Consider the following 12,266-nt stretch of genomic DNA (forward strand, 5'->3'; position numbering starts at 1 on the left):
GCAGTAAAAACAAATCTGATTTTGATTCTTGTGCGGACATTATATGTTATGGAAGATTTTCACGTCATAAAAGCATATTTAAATTGAAAAGTATTATTAACAACAGGGTTTTTCTACGAGAAGTTTCTACGAGGAGTTATTTATTCAGTGAGAAATTCAAATTTAGTTTTTAAGTTCTTTTTGATAAAACTTTTTTCTTTTTTGTTTTTCGCAAGAACTTTAGCATTATATGTCAATAAGTGTTTTTATTTTTTATTTTTTTATTATTTTTAAGTTTAACATCCCATGGTTACACACCGAGATTAAGGAAGATGATGATGATGATAACGAACCAATTGGTGTAATGAAGAAAGTGGGAAAACTCCGAGAAAACCTACACACACAATGTTGTCCACCGCAAACTCATATGATTAGGGATCGAACCAAGAATCCCACGCACCAGAGGCTAGCGAGCGCTCTACCACTGAGCTACAGCGCTCCGGTAAGTATTTTGTTTTCACAAGACTCCTAACAGGAAGAAGAATTATTTCATATATAGGATATAGAGAGAATTTTAAAATCTTGCATTTAGCGTAGCAATGAGTTTCTTTAAGATATACAGAAAAGTTAGTTGGCGCTCCGTAACAGTATGGAGGAAAACATTTCACCGAATGTCTGAGATAAGAGAAAAGATTTTCCATAATTAAAATACGCATCCTATTACATCGTTAAGTAATCATCATTAGTTATTTTATCCAACTACAATTTAAAATTAAAAATAAATAAATAAAAGAATTTTACCTTCAGAGCACTTTCCGTCAGGTGACATTCTATATCCTGGTTTACACTTGCAACTGTAACCTTTGCTAGATGTTGGAGAGAGGAGACAAAGTTGAGAGCAGGTCGCCTGGTCGCAAGGATTTGGTGACAGTGGTTGCAGTGATGGATGATGAACATGGATGCTGAGGGGTTGAGATATCAAATGCGACACAACGGTTTGATTCTTTCCTCTAAACTTGTGCGCTGAAAGCACTCTATTTAGCTGTCTATCTGTCCAGTACAAAGTGTCTTCAAATATCGATAACGAATGAGGGTGTAAAAGGTAGTGACTAGCTGCTAAAACTTGTTGTCTTCCGGAACCATTGTAGTAACAGAAATCTATAAAGTCCAATTTCGAGTCTGCAAAATATACTCTTCTGTTAGGGATATCAAGTGTTAATCCATTTGGCCAGTATATTTTTGTACTAATAATAATGCTTCTGTTAGTGCCATCCATTCCAACCCTTTCAATACGAGGATTCTCACCCCAGTCAGTCCAGAACAACCAACGAGCACTGTAATAATAAAGATCCCATTGTTACTATTATAATATGACAATTAAACAAATCGGTTAAATAAATATAGACGTAATGTAATGAAATTATGCGAACAAAAGGATTACAATAAAGATGATGTACACACTAAAAATATATATTTAAGAAATCATCAGTGAAGGAATGTACTGAAATTATGGGGACAAAGAATAAAATATATAATTTAATTATCCAGTACTTGAAAAATCACATATATAAATGGAACCCCCGAAGTCAAGTAAACATATTGTATTTGTACCTTAATTTCTGTTTAATCTTATCTTGTTCAGTGTTAATTTGTTGCTGACAAAAACAGAATTTTGACACGTATCCAGTGCTAATAAAAGTGGTAACAGTTAGCGTAGTCGCTAACGCTCTCGCCTTCGGTGTTAGTATTTCCGGATTCGATTCCTGATGGGGCACTCGGCCGGTAGAAGCTTTTTCAGGCCAGCCAACCTGAATGAGGTTTTTCCAGGGTTTTCCTCATTCACACTAGGCAAATGCCGGGGTGGTACCTAATATATAGTCCCAAGCCGCTTCCTTCCTTCCTTCCCTTTCTCCGGATAGTGTGATGGCCGAAGGACGTCATCCCTCATATGTGACAGGCTAACATGTGCCGAAAGCCCAGAAATCTCGATCCTAAATCCAATGTTAATAAAAAAAAAGTACTCATGTTATTTTAAAAGTGAAAAAAAATAAATAAAAAAAAACAGAGGAAACATCTGTGTTAAGAGTAGCGGCCTGTGAAGAAGACACTCATCAAGTAGCTTAATATTCTCTTTAGATAAACGAAATCACTATTCCCAGTAAGAAGGAACTTTTTAGTTCATCGATTTCAGATTGGATAGAGTAGGAAATTACGGTACAACAAACCAATTTACATCTCTATATATATTCAGTAACTCTAAAAAAATTTCTACATAATGCTTGTAAAATACTACCAGTCTGAATCTAAACTTGATTTTTGTTTTTCTGCTGTGCAAGATTTTATCCATCCTTTGTCATCATAATTTCATTACAATAAGTATCTCTTTTTACAAAACCAATTTCAAAAGAAATTCTATGAACTCAACATTATAAAGAGTTTTATATATTTAAAATTACCACACTTTGGAACTGTTCCGAAGACAAGCATTGATAAAACCTTTCTTCCGTGTTCTCGAGAGCAGTAATTTTCTTTGCTTAAACCAATACTTTAAGTCAGTTCGAAAGGTACAAGTCAACCGTTTAATACACGAATGACACTCTCAGCTAGATCTCTACCAGTAGATGGAAATAGTGAGGAAGAAAACATTGTTCATTGATGCTAGAAGGCATCAGTGTGCACCATTCACTAAAATATCTATTTTAAGGATATTACTTTTGTTCTTGTTCTTATTAATTCACTATGATGCTAATTTGGCGTCAAAAAGCAATTTAGGGTTAAGTGGTATCAGGTCTCGGCTTTAGAGTAGGTAAAGATCTAAACCGTGTCGTAAAAATTGGTGAACAAAGTATTGTCGAACATTAGCTACAATTCCTGTAATGTTGGAGTTTTAGGACAGCTTGAATAATAATGTTTATAAATATTACATTTAATGTAAAATATACTTTTGTCACTTATATCTTTATTATAGTAACGTTAAGAGAAAAGTGTAAAGCAGAAAGTAAAAATTGTAAAATTAAGAAATAGACTCCATTTTGAGTACATACGAAGTAAGTTTTTAAAAAACTGTGTTTAATGGAAACTCTAATTCAATAAATAAATAAATAAATTTACTGCATCTTAAACTTTCAAGAATAATTTGGTCCTATCTAACATATTTTCCAATTTTGAAATGAAAAGTCTTCATTTTGATTTGTTTTAAATACGAAAAAAGTTAGCATAATTAAGGAAACAAATTTTGAAATGCCTTAATGACATACCAGTAAATGCAAAATATGTTTCAATGTATGACATATGAAAGTGAAAAGTTATATAAACGTATAAAGTGTTTTAGTGAGAGTGGCATTTAATGAATATAACTACTTCGTAACGCAGGTGAACTTATTAGTATGATCTGCAATAAAAAGAAAATATATTCTCAGTTCATACAAAGAAAGAACTTACCCTGGAGTTGGATCTATTGCCATACCACGAGGTTGTGTTATATTTTCTTTTAGCAGAATCATTCTGTTGGATCCATTTTCTCTGGCTACTTCAATTGTATTTAATCTAGAATCAAGCCAATATAGATTTCCTGTTATCCAATCATACGAAAGGCCTTCTACTAGATCTAAACCTGTTGATATTACCTGTAACAAAAAGGAGATATTTATATTACCTACTGGACAAAACCAGGATTTAAGTTGTACTATTTCTTTTAACAAAAATGAAAAAAAAAAAAAAAAAACCTATAGTTTTCTTTTCCATTAGTGTGGAAAATAAGAAAGTTCTTTTCTGTGTCATTTTGTTGATTAATAATAACAATAATACCAGTAAATTACAAATATATAATAATACTTACATCTTGTGGTTCCTTGCCCCTATCTAATCGAGATATTTTCTTCAATTTCATGTCAGACCAAAATATTGTACCCGTATGCATATTAGATGCTGTGGCTACCACGTTTTCCACAATGATAGGAACACGTTCAAGGCCTTGCTCCTTTAGATCAGCTACTAAGATTGAATGTCGATTGGAGATGACTAAAAATGCAGCACTGTGATCTATGGAAAGAAATATCAAAGAGCATTATTTTAGCGTCGGATATATTAGATGAAAGCAGTATATGAATTAAGAAACTTTTACAGTAAGGGTGAAATAACATGCATTACACGTATGTATCAATACAAATCCATCTCCTCCCAGCTTACATGCACATCATATATTCCTTTGCATAGTTGTCAGTCTTTTATAGAATAATTTTATCCATGCTATCCATAGCATATCAAAGGTTAGAAAAGTATAGTGTCAAAGATTTTTCTTCTACTTACATTTAGCCATATTATTTCAGAAACTTATAAAGAAAAAAGCAAAAATAAAATAATAAAGCTTCACAATTACTACCACCAATTATTTCAAATTCTAACAAAAACATTACAATCACCACCAATTATGAATTTCAAATTCTATTCCCTGTTTTGAGTTTCGGCACACATTTATGAAGTTAATGTTTCAAAGAACCCTATTTTAATCTTTCTTTAGCTAACAAACAATTTGTCTTTAATATTGCTTCTTAATATTTAAACAAATATATTTTAAGCTCTGTCTACTATCCGTGTTAGTATTGTTGATACCTACTCATCAAAGATTAGATAAAAAAAATCTTTGTGGTGGACAAACACCGTGCTCGTGGGTTTTCTCGGGGTTCTCCCGTTTCCTCCCACTTTCTTCATTCCATCATTTCATTCATTTTTCATAATCACCGTCTCCTTTAGCCTAACCGGCATAATCGTGGGACGTAAAACTGAAATATTTCATTTCATTTCATTTCATTTTTAGATCAGAAAACCTAATATCAGAGGAATATTAATTAACGTACCCAAGCTAATATATGCGTAATAAAATCGTAATTGCTCAATCCTTGTAGATCTTTACATGATATTTCTAATCATAATGTTCAATTTATTCTTTCACTCCAGCTTGTTAATTTCTTAGTCTTTGTAGGCCTTTACATTGTATTCCTAATCCTAATGCTCAATATATCCTTCACTCCAGCTTTCTAATTACTCAGTTCTTGTAGATTTTTGGAAAGCCTTCGTAAACCTAATGTTCAGTTTATCCTTTCACTTCAGCTTTTACATGATATTCCCAACCTATCATTTCACTCCAGCTTTCTAACTTTTAATTTTCCACAAATTCTTTTTTAGTCACAGCTGAAAGGAATTGGCCTGCTTTTACTGATTTGTGCTCTGCCTAACTGCGCTAGGTAAGTGAGCTTGAGCTTGTTTTCAGTTAGAACAATCAAACGAGACAAGAGATGTACAAATAAAGAAAGAAAAAAAAAACTTACTGAGAGCTTTGCATGTTCGCTTGTCTCGTTCCAATACGTATCCTTTGTCGCAGCTACAATGAAATCCTCTTTTTATGTTTGTGCAGTGCTGTGAACATATTCCAGGTGGGTCGCATTCATTCAAATCTTCGCACAAATGAGTATCATTGGCGGACAGCACTTCTCCTGCTGGACAAACGCAAATTGCTCCCTATAAAAGATATAACACAGTTTGAATAAATTATTATAGTACTTTATATATATATATATATATATGAACATTTCATTATTTTAACGTAACGAGCTATAAAATCTGTCTCCATGAACACTGCCAGGTAAAGTAAAGTATTAATAGTTTCTAAAACATACATATGAAATGTTGGTAAATAAAGCTATTATATTTGATTCGATGCGTTTCTCCAATCTTCAAACTACTTCCAAGTCTGTTAGTGAGAACGGCAAACCACCACAAATATTTATAAAATTTACAAAATTGTTCTTAAATTTCCACTCTTAAGATATATATATGAAGATCTCGTGTAAAAGCACTTAAACCTGTGGTGGTCTTGGAGAGGAATGCTCGCATGTAGCATTCGAAATATTGGAAGAAAACTTGACTGAGGAACATCAGAAGATGAGTAGTTCATTATACTCGCAAGTCAATTTTTCTGATATCTGCTAGGAGATTCAGAAAACCAGGAAACATTGTGAAAAAGATGTGTCGTTTCTTTTTTCTTTTCTTCATAATTAATATTTAATTTTACGCCTTTTAGAGTATAGTCATAATCCTTTAGCGTATAAACATCTACATCCTTTAGCGTATAAATCCTACTGAAAAATGATAAAATTTGTTTAGATTCGTAGTACATAAAAATTCCTCAGTTTAAGGAAAATATGTTGATGATATATGCAGGAGATTCTATAATCCGATTGTGCATTACTTCGGTTCGTCCAGTAATCTGGTAGTTTCTAGTAGGCTCTTTCTTGCTTTAATTGTCGTTCTGTCTACGTACTGAACAGTATATACACCATACTTTATGTTATTAAAACATGATTTTAAGACAACCTTCCAGTAATCAGGCACAGCCTAGTCTGATATCTGCCAGATAGTGGAAGTCTACGTAGTTTATGTTATTTAAATGGATTTTTAAAGACCTGGTATCCGTCGGATTATTGACAATCTACGTAGTTTATGTTATTTAAATGCATTTTTAAAACACTTTTCTGTAATCCGACACTACTTAATCTGATATTTGCCGGAATAGTGAAAGTCTACATAGTTTATGTTATTTAAATGTATTTTTAAAAATACAACCTTTCTATAATCCGCTACAACTTAGTCTATCTGCCAGGTTAGTGAAAGTCTATTGTACTTATGTCGATGATGGTGGTATTTTATGTGTGCTAAAATGTAAATAGGCGCGGAGGTGAACATTTAATGTTCTCGCCTTGCAATAGGAAATTTTCAGATTCGAACCTTACTACTAGTCACTGCGATAGATTTTTCCCACAGTACAAGCAAGTAATGATGGGACTATATAGGCTGTGATAGACTTCTGTTTAGTATATAGGCCGTCACAGAGTTCCTTTTCAACTTCCATTGTAATCAACTTCTGGTCATATTTGGAATACTGTTAAGAACTAAACAAAAGACAGAGACACTTACAAGAGGTGTTTGTTTGCAGTCATTCGAACAAAGTCCACCTCGACTATCACATTCCGCTAAGTCACATCCTTCCCCTTCGTCTGCTCCGTTGGGACAATCAGGTTTACCATCACAAACTGAAGTTAGATTAATGCAGCGCTCAGTGACATTAGGACATTGCCACTCCCCTGCACCACACCTGTTAAAGAAGAAAAATATTCACCTTCCGTTTTAGCTTTTGAATTCTTGACAAATTAGACAACAAACATAAATTAAATTTACTAAACAAATATAAAAATGATAAAATCTTTATATATATTAGTTTTCGCAAAAATATTAGACCAATGTTTTAATTTAAAGCATTGCTGGCTGTTGTGCAGTTTATTTAATTGTCCGAAAAAAAAGCAGTTGTAGAGTTTCGAGATCTCTGTAAGAGCTTGCAAGCTCGGTTGTCAGGGTAACGTCACTGGCCTTGATAGCTGCTGACATCTATACAGTTTACGTAGTTAGAAACTGCGAATAGGTTCTTCATACAGAAAAGGGTACTGGCTACTATCACACGTCTTAAAGAATGTTGAAAAAAAAATGAATTGGAGACATGAACCTGACGAAAATATACAAAGGTCCATGGCGCCACCTAAAAATTTAGAAGAATCCATGGCGCCAGGTCCGTAAGTGCTCGATGTGTTTCCCTTGGTTCCTAACAATAGCCCGACAGCGCAATTTACACTGTAATAGGCTTCTCTGAAGAACTGGGAGGGGAATCTTGTCCCATTCCCTTTGCACAGCTTTCCAAAGTCCTTCCACAGTTGCCATTTCCCCAAAGCCCGCTTCAGCAATCCAAATCCACAATAGTCCATAGGACTTGCATCTGGAGATTTAACAGGTACCTCATTGAAAGGTATCACCTGTATACCAATTGCCTCCTCCATCTCCCTGTAGAATGCGAAGGACGATCGTGAGGTATGTGATGAGGTCTTGTCCATGTGAATGCGCACCAGATTGGCGTAATTTCCGTACATTGTTGGAATCGCATGCTCGTAGATCGGTCGCATGATCTGCTCCGGAAAATACTGCGAATTTATTTTGCAGTTCTTCGCCACCCTACGAATCTTCAGTTTACCTCGGTAACAGCAGCCAGTAACGACCATGAACCCTTTTGGGAAGGATTCTTTACAGACACGGACCCACCTTCTGAAGTTGTTGGTGCCTTTCTTTCGGTACATGATGGCTCTCGGTTTGCCGCAGTCGGAAAGGTAAATCCATGATTCATCGAGCGTTACGACGTACATCCACCTTTGTTTTGCCAGATGCCGTTCGTATAGCTTCCGGGCATTACACTTTTGTTCCTTTTGGTGGGTATCCGTTAGATGGCCGCGAGCTTTGATTATTTTTTCCAGCTTGAGTTGATAGTGTAACGTCCGGCTCACAGTCCCCAAAGACACGTCAAGACGATTAGCCATACACCTTTGTGTTGGCGGATTTTCTTGCATTGCCATTTTGCGAAGTTTCCTCTGCATGGTGGAGGTGGTCTTGGTGCATTCCCGCTTCCTAGGTAACTTCGTTGGTGATCCAAATGGTGGAGCTTCGTTGCCCTTGTATTTTTTAATAACATTTTTATTCCACTTAAACTGATGTTGCAACCATTCTTCTTGCGCTGTTTTCTAATGACAGAAACACTAAAGTGGGCATCATAAAGAACCGCAACATAGCCTTCCCAAAACCGATTTAGTTTGGGCGGCATTTTGGTCACAGAGCGGAAACCCACACACTTGGAAACAAATTTAACGCAACACTCACAACAATGGTCCTGTTTTGTGCGTTATTGTTGTCCGCGCGGAAAAACAACTCCGTTCCCAGGAAGCCACTGCACAACACTGCAGAACGCCATGAGCCAGGTCGGGTGAGTCCATTCTGCCCGGGAGGGGAAAGGAACGAAATCGGCCAAACGTAGGCTGAACAACCTCTGTGCCTTCGAACTCTTGAAGATGTAGTGAAAAGCAACAAATATATTGTTAAAATGTAACATTTATAATACATATGAACATTAAATTGTGTGATAATGTTGTGCTTTGGAACTGTGAAAAGTTACGAAGATTAGAGGAGTGCCATGTCAATTTGTTCAAATTGGAACGTGAAAAGTGTTTATTTATTAATATGGTACATGTTGAAACATGTTTGAAAAGGGTAACTATTATTATTATTATTATTATTATTATTATTATTATTATTATTATTATTATTATTATTATTATTATTATTTCAAGTGGCATTATTATTACTAATAACGATATATTTGCTATTCATAAAATCACCACAAAATCTTTTCTCTTGCGGAATCAAAATTTCTATTAGAACAGAACTGTTGTTTCGTTATATTGCTTATGTTCATTAAATAAATATATTTTTTTTTAATTGGTCATTTTCAATTAATATCCATTAGCACCGACAAGCAATTCCGCAGCTGCCTGATATATTTCTACAAAATATCTTATAGGCACGTACCTGGGCTGGATTGACCCATCTGGAGGCCCAGGACTAGAAAAAATATGTGGTCCCTGCTGACTTCAACTAATATATTTCTGTGAAAGTACGGTAGGAAAGTTACGGGAATAAGGTACTTTGCACCTACCTCATATCCTAAAAACAAAACACAACTTTACAGAAGAAAAAAAGTTTGAAGATTAGTTAAAAGCAAGCGACTTTTGCTGTCTCCATCAAAAAAGTCGCTGACCCTTAACTAATCTCCATTTTTTTTTTAAATGTTTTGTGTTTTTCTTCTATTGTAAAGTTTTTTTTTTTTTTTTAAGACGAGGTAGTTGCAAAGTACCGTCGATATGTTTTATATTTTTGGTCATACTTTATTTTATTATTATGATTGATTCTTTTTAGATAGCCAGTAGAGAATTTGATCAGACTAGAGGCCCGGAGCTATAGCCCCCTAACCCCCCCTTAATCCGACCCTGGCACGCACCATGGTTGAAATGTAATAACGTCGAAACCTAATGAGAGCAATGATTTTAAATGACAATTAACATATAAAGGGTGTTCGGTAACAACACTAAAAAAGCTTTGGGAAATCAATCCTTACATAACAACATGAAGATATATAGGTATAGATAAATGGAAGAACTTCAAATAATTTACCTGAATGGCGGAGGACCACATGCATGTCGTGCATCTTCATCTGAACCATCCCCACAGTCATCGCGTCCATCACATACGTAGGCTTTGAAAACACAATGGGAGTTGTTGCATTTGAAAAATCCAACTTGGCAATCAACCTGGATTATGAAAACATAAGGAATTATTTATTCATGTACATTTTAACATTACGAAACTTTTAAAAGTTAGAAATATGCCCAGATATGTAATACATGTAAATCAACATTCACTATAAATTCATTATTTCAGATAATATAAACTGGATATTTTTATTTGTAATTAATCAAATATGAGGAATAAAGGACACAACTAGTTGTTTCTTATTTTGTTTACTCTTTGGATTTCATTCAATTAATAAATTAGCTTGACATGGAATATAATAGATCCCAGTCTACTTATACTATTTACTCTTTCTTTCTCTCTCTGTGTATATGTACAAGTACATATTATATATTACAAAGTTACAAACAACTAACACTGAATACAACTCAGTTGCAGTTCAATTTGAAATATGCAATTACTAACTGTAACTACTTAATTCATTTATTTCAGGTAAATAATTACCGGTAGTAATTGTTATTGAAGTCACGGAATAAAACACATTTCACACACACACACACACACACACACACACACACATATATATATATATATATATATATATATAGTAACACTTTGTCTCATATATTTGTTACAGCAAAATGATTTCGAGAACCCTTCCTGCTCTTATCCCCGGTCGCTTTAAGCACTAATGATTTCAGGGGGTGGCTGGGTGGAAGTTCATACTGGGTAAGTAGGAAGTTCATTCTGGATCAACCCCTCCCCCCCGCCCTCCCGAGGCCATATCTCTTATCGTCTTCAATGTGGATTATCAGTATTTTCGTAGTATTATTTTTCACCCCAGTGAAATGAAAATTTTCCCCCTGGAGAAACCCGAATCATCACTGGCTTCGAGTACGAAAATGTACGAAAGCACAGAATTACAAATACATATTTATTGGTCCATAACTAGCATTAAAACGGAAATCATGATATGTTGGCCAACAACTGATCTCCCAATGTTAATACACTTCTAATATTTCGGTTTTGTTAATTTAGTGATTTTGTTAATTTTCTGATATTTTTAATGCTTTTAAGTACTAGTAATGTTTGTTAGCCAATACATTATGATTTGCGTTTTATTTAATATTAGTTACAATCATCAATTTTCGTATTTGAAGCGGCAGAAGATCAGAGTAAGGAAAAGTCTCGAAATTATTAAGCTTGTAATAAACATTGACACTGCAAGATCAGTCTTATAAATTAACTAAGAAAAATGTTCTAGACGGTTTCTGTACTTCATTTTAAGGATAACTAGCTCGTGTGTTTTTGTAACAGCACCAATAAAACAAAAGGCAAATCAGTTGACAACTTTCATTCAAAAAGAAAACTTTTAATAATTACAAAAATAACTGGATCTTCCAACACTGTCATTCTTAAGAATTTATAAATTAGTCAGGTCACGTAACGACCTTTTATTAATTCACGTTCCCAGGGGCATTCTCAATACTCAGGTAAGGAGAAAATTTTAATTGAAGGGACTATCCCACTCCTCCACAGAAATTGTTTTCATGCGTTATATGAAAGCTGATGCCATCTATTATCTGTAGTTTGAACTTCTTTGACGTGAAATATGTCAAACTTTGTTTAATTTGCTATGTAAATTTGTATGATCTATTGTTCCTGCGTTTTTACTGTTTTGAAAACTTTAACTTCTTTTTCTCACAAAGTTGCAAATGTGGAATACGTCCTTCTTCCACCAAGCTCTTTAATAATTTATAGCATTATACTGATAACTAAGCTCCGGATACCACTTGAACATGGATCATATATTTCTCACATAAGAAAGATATGAGGACAAATTAAATTATTATTCTTTTTCGAAATTTTTAATAATTCGTGTAGTGTCTGGTTGAACTATTATCATTATTACTATTCCATGTACTAATAAAACTCACCTCTCCACATGAAGCTGGTTCATCGGACTCGTCATCACAATCAGCAGTTCCATCACAATGCCAAGCTCTTGGAATGCATATACCTGATGCTTTACACTGGAATTGTTTTTCTCGGTCACATTGGTCAGGTGCCAAAGATGCTACAAAAAATAACAAATATAATAAATGGATATG

General features: G+C 34.4%; 1 protein-coding gene across 1 annotated transcript in view; it reads right to left on the reverse strand.

Moving 5' to 3' along the window:
- mgl (low-density lipoprotein receptor-related protein megalin) overlaps positions 1-12,266 on the reverse strand; it is a 298,877-nt gene that overhangs the window by 82,496 nt on the left and 204,115 nt on the right. Inside the window, exons 16-22 of the mRNA XM_081747000.1 lie at positions 12,093-12,232; positions 10,078-10,214; positions 6,952-7,129; positions 5,307-5,496; positions 3,818-4,020; positions 3,421-3,605; positions 781-1,313 (exon numbers count right to left, since the gene is read on the reverse strand). Coding sequence (XP_081603126.1) covers positions 781-1,313; positions 3,421-3,605; positions 3,818-4,020; positions 5,307-5,496; positions 6,952-7,129; positions 10,078-10,214; positions 12,093-12,232 — 1,566 coding nt within the window. The remainder of the gene's footprint in view (positions 1-780; positions 1,314-3,420; positions 3,606-3,817; positions 4,021-5,306; positions 5,497-6,951; positions 7,130-10,077; positions 10,215-12,092; positions 12,233-12,266) is intronic.

Source organism: Thermobia domestica, chromosome 18, assembly GCF_964235325.1.
Source record: "Thermobia domestica chromosome 18, izTheDome1.hap1.1, whole genome shotgun sequence".
NCBI lineage: Eukaryota > Metazoa > Arthropoda > Insecta > Zygentoma > Lepismatidae > Thermobia > Thermobia domestica.